The sequence below is a fragment of the Lathamus discolor genome, chromosome 3, assembly GCF_037157495.1.
Source record: "Lathamus discolor isolate bLatDis1 chromosome 3, bLatDis1.hap1, whole genome shotgun sequence".
NCBI classification, from domain to species: domain Eukaryota; kingdom Metazoa; phylum Chordata; class Aves; order Psittaciformes; family Psittacidae; genus Lathamus; species Lathamus discolor.
Window position 1 is genome coordinate 24049480 of NC_088886.1, and position 19040 is coordinate 24068519.

Sequence of the window (19040 nt, forward strand, 5' to 3'; positions counted from 1 at the left end):
GATAACTACAAGGAGGAAATGTCTGTTCTTGTCATAAACAGTGAAAGAACTAAGAAGCCTTATTTCTGTTCCTGCTACCAGAACCTAATCTTGTGTATTTATTTTCTTAATTCCAGGAAGTGAAAATAATTCCCTCTACCTATACTATAAAGGCCTCTCAAAGACACTGCTGACGTTCAAGTTTGATACAGTCAAAAGTGTCCTGGACAAGGACCGGAAAGAAGATGACACAAATGAGTTTGTGAGTGCTGTATGCTGGAGGGCACTACCAGATGGGGTAAGCTTTCTGCTCAGGCACCCAGCTGGGTCTGAAAGGGATGTCTCCTGCTTTCTCATTAAATAGCATTGCTGAGGGTTTGCACTTGGTATTTTCCTGTTTATAGGTGTTGCAGATTAACATGAGAACATGAAGATCTGCATGGTGACTGAAATGCTGGGGGATTTGAGGGGAGCAGGGACTACTGTGCTCTTAACTCTTCCACCTGGGTGTTTGAATTTCTCTGCTTGGCATCTGAAATCCCAGAAGCAGAATTGCATTTCTGGCAATGTTTTTTGTGGGTGCATTAGCAGCACCTGCAGATACTTACTCTGGAGCCTTATCTCAGTGTTAGTGTGTCTATATGGGCTTGGTCACTGACATACAGCCCCCATGCTTTAGATGAGGAGATATGTAAAAGAGGCAAGCCTATGCTGCAGTCACCTCAACAACTGTTCCAGTGACAGTTAATATATATCGCATGTGTATTAATGTCGCAGGCAGACCTGAAGCAGCTTTTGAGAGTGGCCTTTCAGTACAGGGCTGTTCTGGAGAAAAAAATGTTGCTTTCAAATTCAGAATGCTCTTGAAAAGCTTGACAAAAAAAAAAAAACCCTTGAGCAATTAACTCTCTTGTATGTGCAAGGGTTTGCAGATCAGATACTTAATAGGCTTGTTGGAGGGGGAGGAAAGGAGCTCATCCCGAGCAGGTCTTCTAAGTGGCTAAAGTGGGACACTGCCTGATTGGTGTCCTGAAATGTTGCATTCACAAAGATAGCATTTTGAATGGGTACTGTCTGCCAGTCTGTTTCAATCTGAAGATGCTGCCCCCACAGCTGTGATTCACTTGTCACTGGCATAAACTCACTTCAGATAGATGTTTCTGAATCAAATCAGAAATAAATCCAGGTGTCTGAAACTGCACTTTGGATTTAAAAGTAAAAAGTGGGCTGTTGTGGTTTGAATAGTGGGCATGAGACTTGGTGATGTAGGGTCACCAACTTGTTTCTGGCTGGGATTTAGGAGGATTAAGGATACACAGATGAAGAGTGGCTGCTGGAAGTTGTGTCCATCTTTCTGCTGGATAAAAACTTGCTGTGGGAGCCTGTGTGTTCAGGAACATCATTCTGTAACTGTTCTCACTGAAGTGGTTCTGGTTTGTGTTGTCCTGTCCACTGACCTCCTGAGCACCTTTTCTGTGGGCAATAGACTAACAGTGAAGTCTCACTCCGGGTATTATTTCTGTTGCCATCCACTCCTTATCAGTCTTTTCTCCAATTAATGTGCTTTACTCCTAAAGGCCTGCTTAACTGACAAACTTTTGAGCTGCCATCAAGGGCTGTCAAGCAGCATGAAAAATATTGTGTGAAAACCTAATAGTTAAATCAGGCCCATCAAGATTGCACCAAATAACTTTCAGGCTTCACTCCATTAAACAGCATTCAGAATCTGTTGCTATTCGGATAATTTCTTTTTTTCCATTGTTCCTCTGCTTTTCCCTGGGCTTTTTCTAAATTAGCCTGTTTCTCCCATGGTAGCCACGGTACCTGGCTCTCATTTGTAAAGAAAGCAGCAAAAAGCTGTCTGTAATCTGAGACCCACTGGCCGAGTGTTTTGCTTCTGTGTTTTACCTCTGCCTGTGGTGTATGCCATCCTGCTTTACATATCAACTGAGCCGCTTTGCTTGCTTTTGCCAAGAGGCCCTAATGCTTCCTTGCACTATATCTCCAGTCCCTCCAAGATGAGAAGTACTCTTCACCGATACAGTAGCACATTTCTCTTCCCTCCTGTGCCAGTACATCAGTCCTCTCTGACCTAGTTGAGACTTTGCTCATGTTCTTAGGAAATCAAATTACTGCACAGCCAAAGGTCGCTTATGTCCACAAAGTCTTGCTTGAATGATGAAACTCTTCTGTTCTCCATTTTGATAATGTTTCTTAAATTTGGAGTGAGATTTTTTTTCAAATGAGCTTTATATATATAGGCTTTTCTAAAACCTGTCAGATTTTTTTGTGATGCTCAGATGAACTAGGGGAGGGCTTTGCCTTGCAGTGCTGTCATCATCTGTGGGAATCGGGGAACCCACAGGCCATTTCTGGCTTAATTGCAGACTTTGATCCTGGATGAGTCACTCTGCCTTAGTTTCCTAATTATAAGAGTTACCACACCTACCTTTCCCCACTGGCTATGATCATGCCTGCTCTTCTAAAGGGTGTGCGCATTGGAGCAGCTCCAGCCTAGCAGCCGTGCAGAGCCTAGCACAGGGTGGCAAACCAGCCCCAGAGCCACTTTATGCTGCTGTAAACGTGCTGTTTGTTTGTGCCTTGCTGGGCTGGTTCTAAGCTGTTTCACTTGTCTCTGTGCCGTGGTCATTGGGTCATAGCTTTGGTTTGCTACCTGGAGTGTTTCTGAGGGGGTGGATGCAGGCACTGCATGCCAGCTTTTCCACCAGGCTCCCCAGTGGAGCAAACTTGCCTTGGTTTCCCTACTGTATTGCTTTCAAGGATCGTTCTTTAATTAACCTTTTGAGATGAGTAAGTTTCAGATCTGTCAGTTATCTTGGGAAGCATGAGTACACGTACTCCACTTCATGCACTTAAGTGCAAAATCTTGGGTCCTAATTAAAACTTAAACTTTCAGATGAAATGTCATTGATTCTTTCTTAAATCTATTTTTATGTAATTCAAGCTTTTATTTCCTCCTGAGCCAAAGTCAGGCTGTGCCAACAGCCCTTTCCAGAACCCATTTTCATCCCTGTTCTCCTCCACCTTTGTGTTGGCTTTCCTTTGCTTACAAAGACAAAGGGACCTTTTTTCTGGAGCTGTCACTCTTCCAACCACAGAGGTCCAGGCAGTGCTTTCTTTCCACCTGTGTTAAAGCCATAAGAATCGAGAGAAATTATCTGTAAGTGCTTATTAGCATTTAGCATCAGGATTACCCTTATAGTGCTTATTTCTAAACATTACCTCGCTTGCAGACTAATAATTTTGTTAGACTCTTTGGGGCAGAAAAATCCAGGCAAACAAAAAAAAACTCCTAGCAAGTATGTCAGGAAGCAAACTTCTGCTCTGCTTCTTTCAATGCTGTGTTTTGGACAAATGTAAATAGGCTGTTTAATATACTTTTAAATAGCACTTATTTGCAGTTTGTGTGGAAAACCATTTCTCACTTCTCATTTTACTCCATAAAATGGATCAGTATTTAAAAGTAGAGAAAGCTTCAGGGCACTTTTGGCCTAAGTGACCTGATAAATGAGAGTTACACACAGAGATGCATTTCAGAACCTTTCCTGAGCCAAATCCTTTTATTTCTTCAGTCAAGGATTTTATTATATACCTGTGCCATCCTTTGTTTCTGGCACCTTGACAGGAGTTAGCCAGCTTGATTGAAATGTGAATCTGGTCTTGGTGAAGATTGGAAAATACATTCTTCTATTTTATTAGCATGTAAGCAGATGACGCTCTTGCATATAGGGATGCTCTTGCATAGGGAAAGGAAATTATAGTACTGGTAGCAGCTCCCTGCAGCTAGTTGAGTAGAGATGGTTTATCAGTCTTGGGAGGGTCACTCCAGTTATGTCTAGGTGCGTGGATAGTAGCTGGAGGAGATTGGTTTGTGCTTTGTTTTCCCTTGTGTCCTGTGTGAACTTTTCTCCTCCCCTAAAGGGGACACCTTCATTTGGACCTGCTTTGCCATATTGCAGAGTTCAAGATGTGCCTCATACAGCTGTGTTAAATAATTGCATTTCAAGTAGCCCCTTTCCCAGTCGTGGTTAGTGTTTCTCAGAAAGAAGCTGTCAAAAGAGGAACCAAGGCTGAACCTGCTCCCAGGGCAGCAAAAAGGTATTATTGCTGAACATAGAAGCAATTTGATTATGTAGATTAAGCACGACTCAATCTATCATAATCACTGTAAAGAAGCCATTTAATTTTGTACCTGTTTGCATGAGTATTCATTACCGCTGATAAGCGGGTTAGCCAGGGAAGGATTTCTCAAGCAGAAATGTCAAGGCTTTGATACCAGTGAGGAGATGCAGATAAACGCAAGAGAATGCCATGCAAATTAGCTTAGGTAAAGCTTTATGTAAATTTTTTTATTTCTGGTGGGGTAAATAAAGGAAATCAGTTGAGAACAGTGCTGCAGACTTTAAGCAAGCCATCTTGCTGCAGTGGGTGGATGGTGGTACATGCTGGATGGATGCAGAGGTCTCCTGGAGCTTGAAAGAAGGGTCTCAGAGCAGCAGCATGGGAGTGTTGTGAAAGCATCTTCTCAGCCTGATGGAGAGGAGCAGTAACCCATGTATGTTTTCTCACCTGGTCATTGCTTTTCAGATGTCAGTGTAGGGGAGTCTTGAATCAATCATCTAGCCATGAGTGAGAGAAGCAGGCTGTAGAACTCCAGGCTTCAGGTTGCCTTTAGGCACTGTCATAGGGTGGAAGTGTCTTCATAATTAGTCTTGCATCTCTGAACTTCTCTTCATTAACCTAAGAGGATGAGAATATTCCTTTCGAATAGTTTTTTTGGTGCATATCTTCAGAAAATAAGCTTTTCTTTTATTTTTCCTTTCCTCTGAGCATTCAACTTTATTTCTTAATGAGGCCTGGCTTGAACTCTTATATAGAAACCTATAATTGTACCACAATAAGCTGGTCACTTAATAGGGCTGTAATCTTATTCACTGATGAAAAGTAGTCGTCCTTTGTTTCCCAATAGCCTAATAAATGGTACACAATGTATGCAGGAGCTAGTCAGAGACTCTGATAATTTACAATCAGCAAATTGGCTTCCTTCACTGGAATTAATTTAGCCAATACAAATTATTTCAGGAAGTGATTCATTGCCATTTAAAAACACTAATTAATTTGGATGACTTAACAAAAATTAAAAATGAAACCTCCTTTGTCATTCCCAAATAACCAAATGCTTATTCAGTGTCATTCTTAACTAACTTGTAGACTCTTAACTATATTTCCCAGTTGTGTTGGGGCCCCACTCAAGTGAGTCTAGAGGAGGGCCACAAAGATGCCCAGAGAGTTGGAGCACATCTTCTATGAAGACATGCTGAGGGATTTGGACTTGTTCAGCCTGGAGAAGGCTGAGGGGAGACCTTTAAAGCAGCTTCCAGTGAGAAAAGAGGGCCTACAAGAAGTATGAAGAGGGACTTTTTACATGGGCATGTAGTGATAGGACAAGGGGCAATGGCTTTAAACTGAAAGAAGGTAGATTTAGGTTAGACATTAGAAAGAAATTCTTCACTGTGAGGTTGTGAGGAGCTCACACGGGTTGCCCAGAGAAGCTGTGGCTTCACATCTTGATAATGTGATCTGTGGCAGTGTTCAAGGCCAGGTTGGCCTGGGCTTTGAGCAACCTGGTCTAATGGAAGGTGTCCCGGCCTGTGGCAAGGGGATTGGAACTACATAACCTTTAAGGTCCCTTCCAACCCAAACCGTTCTGTGATGCTGTGATATCTCTTAAAACTTGAAATAAGAATTTCAGTAGGATTTAGGTTGGGAAACAAGTGAAAGACTTGTTTCCGTTGTTCTGCTTTCTGCAGAAATTTTAAAGTCTCAAAATCAGTGAGAGTTTTAACTTCCGCTTTCAACTCAACTAGTTGTTCAGATGGTGGTTAAGATACACCTAGGTAATAATCTAAAGCTTACGTGATAAATGCCTGCCTGGAGTGATCAGACACAAGTTGTCCACAGGTAGCAGTGTATCTCCAACCACTGTATTTTCAGAGAGGGCGTCTTCTATTTTCTAACTTGTTCTTTATTTCCTAGACTAGAGTTGTCCTATAGCATTCATGTGCAGCATCTCCCAGACTAATTTTCTTCCAAGTTATTCTTCGGTGCAGTACCATGCTACTGCCTCATCCTGGAAACACGGTGGTCTTCGTCTTCTCTGTTGTGATTGAAATGCACAGCAGTTTGTGGGAGGCTGAGAATGATCAGCTTTTAAAAAAAGCAAGATGTGACTTTTATCAGGTCTATTCTACTGGGTTTTATCCCCTCCCGAAAGTCTTCAAAGATTTTCCTTCCTCCTGTGGAAGCTGTCTAAGCCCTGTGGCATGTGTGCTGTGAAGCTCATAGCTGTCTGTGTGATGGCTTTCCACTCCTCTTGACATGCCTTATGCTCTCTGACCATTGGCAACGCTTTAAACAAGAAACTTTCTTTGACTATGTTTTGCTTTGCTGCTTCGCACTTTCTTCAGGTAGTAAATGTATTTTATTTCTCTTCCATCCTACCTTTTTCATGTCTATTGCTCTCTTACTCATTTGGAAGTCTCAAGTCTTCATTAAAAACAAGTGGAACTCAGGATATACAAAGATACATTATATATGTTTGATTTCCCTCCCCCCCAAATTTTAGCACATTACTTTTGTATACCAACATACTGTAAAATATATAATTTTTTTAGTATGCTACTTACATATGCAGAATAACTTCTGCCTTGCTGATAAAAAAATGTCACAAGTTCAGTATATGTGCTCCTTTGTGCTGAACATACTCATATACTTTCATACCCATATCTCTTCAAATGCTCATTTGGGGCTCTATTTTTTCTGTGGCTTAGGAGAATTAATTAAAAAATACTCAGGTGACTAAAAATATTTTACTCCCTGCCACAGTCTTTGGAGTCCAACTGCAGAGAACTATGTAGGTGGGGGAAAGCATACTCTATTATTCATGCATTATATTGAAATCTCAGTGTGTTGACACTTCAGGCCTTGTGAAAGACCATCTTGATAATGTGATTATGTAAATGACAGGCTTTAGGAGAAAGTGTTTAATTTTGAGTCTTCTGTTGAAGAAAAAAAAAATTTTGGTCAATGTTCTTTCCTTACTGTTGTTTCCCTGGTTGCAGGGCATCCTTTTGTGCTTTCTCCCAGTGAGGGCAGTTGCTTGCTGGACTGCAGTGCTGCTGCTGTCAAGTGTGGGCAGGGGTGAAGGTAGCCAAGCGATTCCCTGATAACCCGGACCTCTGTTCACTGTGCTCCTCCCATCTAGTGTGATTGCTTGGAAAAAACTGTATTGCCCCATTTATTTTGCTGTTTCAGGGCTCAGGGTGGCACACAGCGGGTGGCTGGTACATCAGCACCTATGTTAACTCTTCCTTTCCTAGATGCAGAGCAGCTGACTGTGCTGCTGCTGCAAACAGAGGGTATCGCTTTTGTTCAGTTCTGGAAGTTCAGCTCCCCTGTGGTACTGCAGCACTCTGATATCATTCTAGCTTCTATTTTAAGAATAGCTTCTCCAAGAAATGTAGGTGGCTCGGTTTTTTCTTCTTTGGTTTTAAGTTTACATTTGCACTTAGTTTCTGTCTCCTGCAAGGTGAGGCTTCCCTCCCTCTCTCCCCCGCATAATCGCAAAAACTTGGTTGATGTTTTTTTTGAAGCGAAGGCAGATCAAAGTCATCCATGTTTCTTGAATGAAGGCAGCATTTACTCTTTCAGACTTCTACAGCTCATATTTGCTTACCAGTGTGTCTTCTTTAATGCCAAGAAAAGTAGTCAGTGTGCTGTAGACAGGACTGAGGTCTTCCTTATTAGAGTCATCTCTGTCCTTGATCAAATGAATGACATAGTGGTCAACATAACTCTGAATGCTGTTGACGTTATAGTTCCAGTAGCTGATCCTGATGGTGCAGCTGTAGAGATCATAGAATCAACTACGTTGGAAAAGACTTTTAAGATCAAGTCCAACCGTTATCCCAGGACTGACAAGGCCTGAACCATATCATTGAAGGCCTCATCTACATGGTTTCTGAACACTTCTAGGGGCAGGGATTCCAGCACTTTCATGGGAAGCCTGTTCCTGTACCTCATTACCCTCTCTGAAAAGAATAATGGAGACAATGTGAGACAGTGGATTGCAGTTAATTGCTGGTGCAAGCAGAGGTCCAAGCAGGCTCGTGTTGTTTCCTAGGCTTTAAAAAAATGAGGGCGTCCCAATGCAATCACAGTTTCTATTGCTGTGATACACACAGTGAGCTGGGGATGCAAAGCAGTCTCTCTGCAGCTGTCGTTAAACTTATAAGAGGATGTTTGTCTCCTCTTGGGACTCTGCTGCCTTAGTAACCACCAATTCTTTATTCAAGTGTGAGTTTTATAACAGATGAACCTAAGTCAGAAATTCACCTGGAACCTGGACTTCATTCCTGACTCCATCCTCAACTCCTCACTGAACCATAGTGTTACAAGGTACAAGCTGAAGTACAGCAGTATGTGTTATGTGGCCCTTTTCTGTGTACTGAACAGGGCAACTTAATGGCAAATTACTTGTATTGGGGTGATATGCAGGATTACCCTTATATTGGGGTGGAGAGAGAAAATGATTGGATATTAGGAAAATTTTTTTCACCGTAAAGGTTGTCAAGCACTGGAATGGTGTGCCTAGGGAAGTGGTGGAGTCACCATCCCTGGAGGGTATAAAAGACATGTAGATGTGGTTGTCAGGGACATGATTTAGTGATGGACTTGCAGTGCTAGGTTAATGGTTGGACTCTGATCTTAAAGGTCTTTTCCAACCTAAATGGTTCTATTATTCTGTTACAGGATTCAGGCAGGTTTTGTTGGCTGAGCCAACATCTATTGCCTGATCTCAGACTCCAGCTAAAGCTGCTATCTGAATAAGTGTCTCCTACGTGAGCAGCTTTTGCTGTCTTCTTTTTTGAAGTGCCATCTGCTGAAATCTCTAGTTGGCACAAAGTGCCAGTGAGATGAGGTCTGAATGCTCTGAGCTAAGCTCAGTAAGTTGGGCAGTATTCAGTGTTTTATGAAGCGGATGAAGAGAGTCATTTATGATAGGAGCTGCAGGGGTAAAGCTACATTTCTCAAAACTTACTGCTAAAGGAGGACTCTGGTTTCAGACCAGCAAGAGCAAAGTCAGAGTGAAGTAGGCTTTGGAAAGCCACTGACATTGGGCTAACCACCACCTTTGAAATCTGCTTCAGTGCAGCAGCAGAATTCTCTCATGGAGGGTATTTGAAACCCTTGCTGCTGGTGGTCTGCTGTCACTGCTGTTCGAAGATCGGTATATAACCTTGTTCACTCTTAACAAGTGACGCTGCTTCAATTACAGTCAAAGCAACCTTGTAATATTTTTTTCTCCATTCTCACAATACTGTAGTTTTGTTTTGGTTTTCTCCTGTTTTTCAGTGCATCTACTGATAGCAAGTCTTGCCAGGCCACCACTATTCAGTAGTCGCAGCTCATGAGCTGCATCACCTTTTTTATCTAAACTCCTAATTAGGCTATTTTAATGGCAGGATTTAGTATTTTACAGAGTTTGAATGAAGTTGAAAAAAAATTACTTTTTTTTTTCCAGTACAAGATTTTTATCAGATAATTTAACCTCTGGGTGAAATGGAAATAGAAGCATTTATGCGCAGGTGGCTTTCTCTGCAAAAGCTTTACATAGGACTCTGCATTAATGTAGTTATTGCTTGGCTTTGGGCAACTGTTCTCAAGGTTTTCGTATGCTTTCTGCTCTTCTGCCATCAATAATAAAACCCCAAAGCATTTTGAAACCCAGTAACTTGTGATCAGCTTAATGCCAATTGCATTGCATGTTAGTAAAGCAAGAATTATGGCTTTTATGGCAGTCCTTGTGAAATCAGCTGCTCAGACTGGTTTTCCAACGGCAACGTTGATTTGTATCCTTTTAACCTATTTAAATAGACTTAGTTTCTTTTTGGTGATGTTCTATCTAATTTCAGCTAATGCTAGATGAGCTAGTTATGTGCATGGAGTGAAAATGGTCATTCCTTTGAAAGCAATCTAGTGTCTGAATTGAAGCTACCTGGATATGTAATTGTTTTATATAGGATACACACAGAATTATAATAATAAATCCTTTCTAAGGAAGAGAAAGACAGTATGGAAGGAAAGTTATGTTTAGATATTTAATTAGTACCTTTCAGATGGAAAAGATACTATTAAATTTGGGGCTGTGCAGCTGAATGGAGTTCACTCTGGCTCAAGGTGTTTTGAATTCTGTGAGGGAAGAGCTGCTTCAAACAGTTACATCTCTTATACGTTATTGTATATCATAATCATTTTTGAAACTCTTATCTAGTTGCTAAATCTGGAGATAAGTGAGTTGTTTGGTGCAGTACTAGATTTTCTAGCTTTACTTTAGCATGTCTGAAGTGAATATTAAGGTAAGCAGAGAGGTATAGCTAGGGCAGCCTTGGGGAGCTAGCAGATGAGACAGTGCATTGTCTCCCATTTATTTATAATAATGAGAGATACTGAAGGGAAGATAAGCAGTGCTACATATACTGGGAAGAAAGATTGGTTCAGATCCATTAAATGAATAAAAAAGTTCCTTTCACCTGTAATCTGCAGATAGCACATAAATTAGCTCCTGCAGGAGGAGGAGGAGCTGCTGCATTCCTCCTCACTATCTGCGCTAGCAGGGGCTCAGCTAACCAAGTCTGCCAGTGTAAATCAGGCATTCATGATTTTTTTTTTTGCCTTCCTAGTTTCTAGGTTGATTACTTGAGATCTGGTTGCCTTCTCCTCTACAAAGAGTGCTCTGGCCACGTCTCTTCCAAGCACCAAATAACAGCAAGCTAGTCTAGTCTGGGGAGTATGTGCTTGGGGGATGTCTTGACTTATTTAGGATGAAATATCCTTGATTAAAATAGGAGGTTAATAGTGCTTCTGTGCGTGCCTTGCTTTGCAACTTTCATGTTAGCGCCAGCATTTGAAAAGATAAATTTGGGTCAGCAGGAGTAAAAAAAGAGGAGAGAAGATGAGCTGGAAGTGAAATAAAAATGTCCTTATTTAGTACAAAAGGATTCATCTCACTGTCAGCTTTCTGTTTTCAGCTTTCTGTTGCTTGGCTTGACAGTGCAAAAGGAGAAATTTAAATTGTTGGGAAATAGATGCAAAGCTGAAGTAAAACAGGAGTTAGCAGCTTGTGAAAATTTTCTTTAGTGTTAGAGCAGGCAGCAGCCTGCACTGGGAGCTTGGGAGTGTTCTTTGTTTCAAAACTCAATAATATATGTTTACCTTGCCAAAAGTAAGCAAAGACCCACACTGTGAAAATTCACTCTGCTGATGCTCACATGTTTGTATAAGAAAAATACTGCTTTAGAGATTTATTTTGGCTTAATGTTTGGCTAAATTATGGTTGTAGGGTGAAGGGACACAATTTGGCCACTGCTTTCCCAGAATATCCTTGAATGCAATCTCTGACCCTCTCTATGTCTGTTGGCCGCCCTCTGCAGCCATCCTTCTTCCTGTCATAAGGCTCCCTGTTTTTCCCCCAAGAGCAGAGCTGTCTGAGTGTGGAAGTGGGGACAAGGGCAGTCTCCTCCTCAAACCCACCGTAATCACGAGGTCTTCAGCTTCAGCTGTTCTTTGTGAACCTGGGAATTATCTATTCTGGAGTTGGGAGGGGAGATATGAAGGCACATTTTATTAAAGATGTTTAAAATTTCCATTGTTTGTGAGCAGATTTGAAGGGGGCTTATGATGCAGACAGTTGTGTTCTCTCCTGGGTTTTTGTATTAATTTCGGATAACGTTTGAGTTTGACTACAGATCAGAGTTAATGAAGTAATGAATGTGATGCATGCCAAGCTGCATCATTTGTCTCCCTCTGTCTGGACAAATGCATACTGTGTATGTGCCCTGTGTGTGTCTTTTGGGGTTTCTTTTTTGTTTGGGGTTGTTTTGGTTTGTTTAGGGTTTTTTTGTTGGTTTTTTTGGGGGTGAGGTGTTTGGTTTGGGGTTTTTTGTTGGGTGGGTTTTTTTTTTTTTTGAGGTCATTTCTTTATATTAATTCTTCCTTGGACACTATAGCTAGGGTAGTGGATGATCTTGAACTCTTCACAGGAGCTTTTCTGCTTATGATTGTAGCAGTCCGTGAGTCTCTTGTGGCAAGAAATAAGTCATGTGTAGCCCTGACAGAGGACAGTTACTTTTATTTTCTTTTATCTCCTATATTTTGTCCTGCATTGCTCACCATCTCTTCTCTGAAGCATTTGAGGCGTTGTCAGGCAGAGAGAATAACAGGGGGTACCTCCCCCACTCTCTGGCTTTGGTTCTGTGGTGTCTGAGGAGTGAGTCAACAATAGCATCTCTTCAGAAAAAATACCTAAAATCAAGGGATGATGCAGTAGATTAGCTAAAAAAAGAAAATCAAGTGCCAGAAGTGTTTGTTTGTCTTCCCTCGCTCTTTGTCAGCAGAACTCAGGTTTATATTCTAATATTTATGTAGCTGAAGGATATTATAAAATCAAAGGTATTGTGTTGCAACACAAGGGGGTTTGTGCACTCCTGTAATCCCTATAGGAAAATCACATGACTTTTTCTTTATGTACTTGAGTCTTTTTAAACTTTTTTGTTTGTTTTTGCTGTTAGTGTCCTAGGTAGCTTAATGGATTCCTTGATTGTTGAGCTCCTCTTTTGGTGCAGTAGTGTTAGTCTTAGCAAGCATTCAAAAAGACAGGGAGTGTTAAAAATAGTCATTTCAATTGGAGATATCTAGAGATATCTTTTTTTTATATACCCACTGTGTGAAAATAACTTGAACAGCAGCAGAATTATCCATTGTAAGAGACATGATTTTACTTGTGAATTGGATTTAAAGATAAAATCTGCCTACTTCCCGAGTCGTGGATTTCCTATTCATTGCTCTGTTAAAATTAATCTAGAGCAAGACTTAATCCAGAAGGAAGATGATTGAATTGTCCTTAAATGGTGATGTAGAACATTGCCCAGATCTCACTTTATTGAAAGCCTTTTTTGGTTTTGCAGTGCTGAGAAATCATGAGCTTTTGAGAGCTACTTTTGAGTACATCATATGAAGAAAGATGCTTTTTCCTTATTTTCTGGCTCATTAGAAAGTAAAATGCTTTCTGGGGTTGGTGTTTTTTTAGAATAAAGTTGTGAGGAGGTGTTGCATAGAATGGGGTAAATCTGTGTAGTACATTAGCTACAAATTTTTGGCATGCAGTAAGAGCACCTCACTCCACCTGCAAAAGCCTATGATGGCTTAAAGGTGTGCCATTAACTGAGCCACTCCTGGGTCTGTGGAGTGGCTGGCAAAATTAAGTAACTTAATGTTCTTTGGGAACCCAGAGAAGGACAAGCTCAGGCTCCAGCCCAAGCCCATAGGGCAGTGCATCCAGCAGAGCTGAAGCATGATCCACTCATGTCTGTTGCCACCAACCACGGGAGTTCATACGAACAACAAAACTGTGCTTTAAAGAATTAATATGATTTTTTAAAATCTGTTGTCCAGTAGGAAGTGTGTAGAGCTGTCAGGTTGTCCTAAATCTACAGTTACATCCTAGAATGGAGTAAGAATGTCATCTGGTTTTTGTTCTTTCAGAGGGCCAAGGAGAGAGTGGCAGGGGAAAGCATCTAATTCAAGGATTTCCAGGCTGTAACATGCGAGCTTCACAGCCCCTCAAATCATTTCAGGTCTCCTACCTGAGAGCAGACTGTGATCAATAACGTTTGGGAGCTGGTAACACTTCAGATGCATGTACCACATTTAAAATTTAACAAAAAAGGGGGTGGGGGGAGGAAAAGGCAGCTTGCTGTTTAATAGCCTTGCTGTAGGGATGCTGGCAGGTAGCATACTGTAGCAAGCTGTTCCCTGGAGTTTAGGAGTGTATTCAAGGCCAGGAGATTTAGGGACTTACTAAGGGCACTGTAGCTTCAGGCCTTGCTGTTAGCTGGCAGTCACCAAACAAGTCAGAAAGGAGCAGTCAGTCCCATGTTGGACATGCATGTGTTCCCTGTGCAGCATCTTTCTTCTGAGTAGAATGATTTTGACCTTCTGAGCTAAACTTTCCCACTTAATGATATTTCCCTATGATTTGAATCCTCTTCTCAGCTGATTTGCATGCATTACATCATGTTTCATTTAGGATTTGTTACGGTCAAAAGCCAGGCATAAAAGCGAGTGGAATAAAAGGCTGTTTTAATAACGAAATTCTGTGGAACTGGAAGCTGCTGGGACTAATTTGGACCAGTCATGGGCAAAAGAAACGTGTTTTGTCCACTGCTGCAGTCTTCCTAGAGCAAAAGTGGAGGTCTCTGTCCGCTTTAGGAGAGCGAACTATACCGGATCGTTCCCCTCCATACACATGTGTTATCCTGTGCAGTCAGCTCCTGCAGTGTCCTCGGCAGCAACTCTGCTGCCCAGCTGTAATGTCCCTCTGTTTGGGACAGCCCTTGGGCAGGGTTTTGTCTGCAGCATCCAGAGCTAAATAGAATTGCTGAGAGTTAATCCAGATGGGTAGTTTAAAGCAAGACATAACTACAGTTATCAGGTTTTGCATTAAAATGCCCTGGTTTTTTTTTAAGTTCTCATTAGGTTTAGCAAACTGGCTGTAGAAGTGATCACATTCTGGCTGGAGAGGTGTACATGGGTGGAGCGAGGCTGCATGTCCTGCAGTTCCCCTTCCCTCTCAATTCTTCTTGCTGCTCCAAGAAACAGTTATTTGCTGTAAAGCCAGTGATTGAAAATGACTGTGCAAAACCCCATCAAAGCCATGTGTGCCCTAGAGTCATTAAAAAAAATAATATAAATCAATCTAAAAGGCACCTTGGAGTGAGTGAGCTCCTTGGAATGCCAGGAGCCATTGCCTGTGGTTTGCTGGTGTCCCCAGGCAAGACCTAGTAAATCTTTGCCCAGAAAAAAAGGGAGAAGGGATGAAATTGCTCTCTGTGAGGTTTGTAATGATGATTACTGCTGGCCTGCTGCCTGATGACTGTCACTGGTTTGCAGAAGTGAGACAGAACTGGGAGAGGTGGCTGCAACTGTATAGCTGGGAAGTTGTGCTTTTAATTGCTCATTAAAGTTTCCATTTGCATATGGGGTTTTCCTTTTTAAAGAATGGCATCATTTACACAAGAAACTGCTAGCACTGTTTCTAGCATACTAGCAGAAATTGCTAGCATTTATAGCATGGTCAAGCTAACAACTTGTTCTTGCTGCATTGCTGGTACATCTGTATTTCACCTTAATACACCTGTATTTTGCTTTCCCATCTGTTTGGGTTTTTTTTTTTAATGACTTCTGTACTGACAGCCCTCGTTCTTGCAGTCCTTGACTCCCCTCCCATGCAGACATATGATCCTGTAACGTTTTCCTTTTTGTCTTTATAAACAATAGGCAGGCAGTATCATAGCGTAAATCCAAAGTCAAGGGAGCTTTGCAGATTCAGCTTGACAGCTCTTCTCTCTGAATTATTTAAAGGCCATAAACAAAAGAAAGCCAGCCCATCTAGAGCTTCAGGTGACTTCTCAGCTGGTATTGTGGAGAATGCCTGCTGGTGTGTCCTGCTAATTTTTCCCATTTAAAGCTATGGCATCCAGTAGAATAGCAAACACAATCAGAATTCAGAGACTACCTCCTGGTATTCCTTAGGGGAAGGCAAGTTGCAGAGAGGTGAATGAGCAAATCAAGGAGAAGGAAAGTGGAAGATGAATGAAAAAATAGGGAATTTCTCTCTAGTAAGAATTGTATGTCAAGTTTGGGGCTTGGGATTTCATCACCCTGCCCTGTCTTGCAATCAGTGAATTTGTCTGACATACGTACTGGGTTTTCTTCTGAATTCAGTCTCAGTCCTTGGTGGGTTTTGTTTGGGATTTTTGTTCGGGTTTTGTTTTTGGGGGTAGTTTTTTTATATCCTTGGTTTTTAAATCAAAACTTCCTTTCAGTAGCTGAATGACCCAGTGATTTCTGGCTTCTCAGGTGTGTTTTTGTTGTTGGTTTCACTCATCCTTCTGGATTCAGGAATGTTTTAGATAGATGGGATTAGGGAAGCAGACGGCAGAGCACAATTGAGTCCTGTAGATGATGTGAAGTTCATTATTACCTTTTGAATAGTTCGTTCTCTGAACAAAGTACGGAAGATGGCATGTCTTGCATTTATTGTACTAAAGCTATAAAGCAGTACTCTCATTATTCTTAATACCTAAGGCATAGCTGTCTTCTCTTCCCACTCCCTTCTACTCCCAGATAAATACAATGGAGAAAGCATCAGCAGTAGTAGGATATTACAGAAGCAACCACATATGTATCATCTGTACCTGTATGATTTTCTTTAATGAAGTTCTTCACCTTTTATGTACAGTCAGACCTTAATAAAATTCAATTTACTGTACTGTCTTTTTCAATACCAGCCAAACAATTTGGTAGTCGAGGCTGGTATTTTGCAGTGTGGCCTGACTTTGAAAACTGACCTGTAGAAGCTTGTAGGCTTCAGATATATTCTTTTAGAGATTTCCAGCATCTTTCCGTTTACACATGAAAGATTGCTGTCTTCCAAACAGCCTTGCAGAGCCAGCTCGAAGTCCAGTTCCGCTCCCCTTTGCATACAGTCATAATAGGTTCAGAGACCACACTGTCCATGAGCCAGCCCAGCTCTAAACAGTTGTTGGCTATTGGTGAGGAGGTGGTTCTGTTGGCTAGGGGAGGATGTTTAGCTCTGCTGCACCATCCTTACTTGTGTTTACCCTGTACCACAGGAGCAGAAGACAGTAAAACTTTTTAACACAATCCTATGACTTGAAAAATATGTGCAGGGAGAAGATTTAAGTGTAACTGGAATAGTATTTTAAGGAGAGAAAGCTTCCTGTTTTTCAAGACTAGAGAAGGCCGTGTGGTTTGGTATGGCTTGTCCAGCCTTGTCTGCATTGCAGGAGGTTTCAGGCACAGTGTTATGCTTGATCCTGTTCCAACATTAGCTGAATTGGATGCTGGAGAGCAGCAGGCTGTGAATTTTCAAGATTAATGGAAACCTTTGTTTTACTTTAATTAAACTTCCATTCTTTAAATCAAAGTTCTCTTTCCTAAATAGGTGCTTGTTATAAATAGGTATAGGTATAATTTCATGAAGCTTATATGCATACTAATGTTTGTTTGTGCCTTGATTTTTCTTTGCAAGGAACAATTTGTCCCTTTTATCTCAATAGGTCCTGGTGATTTCACTTCTGTAGTACACATATGTGTTGCATAGCAAATATAAGAAATATATATCCTATAGTGGCTTACACAGCCACAAGTTGGGCCACTTTGCAGACAGGTACTCTAACTTCTGTTCTTAGCACCAAGCAGTTTGCTACCCTCTGGGTGGAAGCAGCCTCCAGGGATGAGCTATTTTTGCTCTCCTGCTGTGCTTCATTTCCCCTCCTCTTGCCATGTCTCTGCTCACTACACAGATGTGTAATCCCCTACCTTTCCTGCCTGCAGCCTTAGCTGGAGATGCAGCATCTATGTGTGCTGTCATTCCCATCCCCTCAGACAGCATCCTCAGTACTGACACTTAGGCCGTGACTCTGTTCCTGTTGCTAGTAAATATAGAATTCCTGGCTTAAAGAGAAATAAAGGCTTTGATTTTTGTTGTTGCCAGACTTCTGGCACACCTAGTAACACAATTAGAAGGCTTGCAGATGCAGTGAAACCATCATACTACTTTTCCAGCTGGTATGAGTAAAACATTCGGAATAGTTAATGTGTTTTGCAAATACTGAGCACTCAAGTCCCCCTGCAATGTTATTCAAAGTCCTGTTAACAAAACAGTCAGCTTTTTAACATGTGTCCAGAACTGTCAAAGTTGATTGGTTTAGAATGCTGTAGTACGAGGGCTTGGTCTTGGTTTGGTAGTGGAATCCCACTTAAAAATGGATGGGTATGTTTAAGGAATGTTATTACTGTTAAAGCACATAGATTAAATGTCAGAATTGCAGTTGCTTTAATGTGATGCTTTTTTGCATCTCTCTCAGGCCAGTCTTAGAGACGGAAGTGATTTTCATTAAGACGGTGCAAAGAAGCTACCATCAGTAGGAAGGAGATCCAATTTAGTAGGTGTATTGGGTTTGCATGGCAAGGTTTTGGTAGCTGGGGGTGCTACAGGGATGGTTTCCAAGAAAAGCCTCTAGAAGCTTCCTTTGTGTCTGACAGAGCCAATGCCAGCTGGCTCCAAAATGGATCCATTGCTGGCCAAGGCCAAGCCCATCAGTGATGGTGGTAGTGCCTCTGTGGTAACAATTAAGGAGAGGGGAAACAAAAACTGCAAGAGAGAAGAGTGAGAGTGTGAGAGAAACAACTCTGCAGGCATCAAGGCAGTGAAGGAGGGGAGGAAGTGCTCCAGGTGCCAAAGCAGAGATCCCCCTGCAGTCTGTGGTGAAGACTATGGTGAGGCAGGCTGCCCTCTGCAGCCTATGGAGGTCCATGGTGGAACAGAGATCCATCTGCAGCCTGTGGAGGACCCCATACCAGAGCCCAGAGGAGGTTGTGACCCCATGGGAGGCTCCTGGGAGGACGATTGGCCCCATGGAGACAGGAGCCCACACTGGAGCAGGTTTCCTGGCAGGACTGGTTACCCCATAGGGGATCTGTGCTGGAGCAGTTAGTGAAGAACTGCAGTCCATGGGAAGGACTTGCATCGGAGAAGTTCATGGAGCACTGTCTCCCACAGGAGGAACCCTGAGCTGGAGCCGGGGAAGAGTGTGAGGAGTTGTTCTCCTCAGGAGAAAAGAGCAGCAGAAACAATGTGTGGTGAACAACCAAAATCCCCATTCCCCAGCTTCCAGCATGGCAGGGGGAAAGAGGTATAGATTTCAGGAATAAAGTTAAGCCCAGGAAGAAGGGAGGGGTGGGGAGAAGGTGTTCTAAGATTTGGGTTCTCTTTCTCATGACTCTACTCGCACTTCTAATTGGCAATAAAATAAATCAATTTTCCCAAGTTGAATCTGTTTTGCCCATGATGGTAATTGATGAACGATTTCTCCCTGCCTTATCTTGACCTATGA

General features: G+C 41.9%; 1 protein-coding gene and 1 non-coding gene across 6 annotated transcripts in view; both read left to right on the top strand.

The window, feature by feature from the left end:
* COP1 (COP1 E3 ubiquitin ligase) overlaps positions 1-19040 on the top strand; it is a 132938-nt gene that overhangs the window by 96243 nt on the left and 17655 nt on the right. For 4 of the 5 annotated variants that reach the window (XM_065674141.1, XM_065674142.1, XM_065674144.1 and 1 more), the window contains exon 18: positions 117-277. In XM_065674141.1, coding sequence (XP_065530213.1) covers positions 117-277 — 161 coding nt within the window. Of the gene's footprint in view, positions 1-116; positions 278-383; positions 1731-19040 lie in introns of those variants that run through there. The other variant, XM_065674143.1, reaches the window with a different exon arrangement.
* LOC136012420 (small Cajal body-specific RNA 3) lies at positions 14221-14366 on the top strand. Its single transcript, XR_010611719.1, has one exon. It is a non-coding gene; the product is annotated as a small Cajal body-specific RNA 3 (non-coding RNA).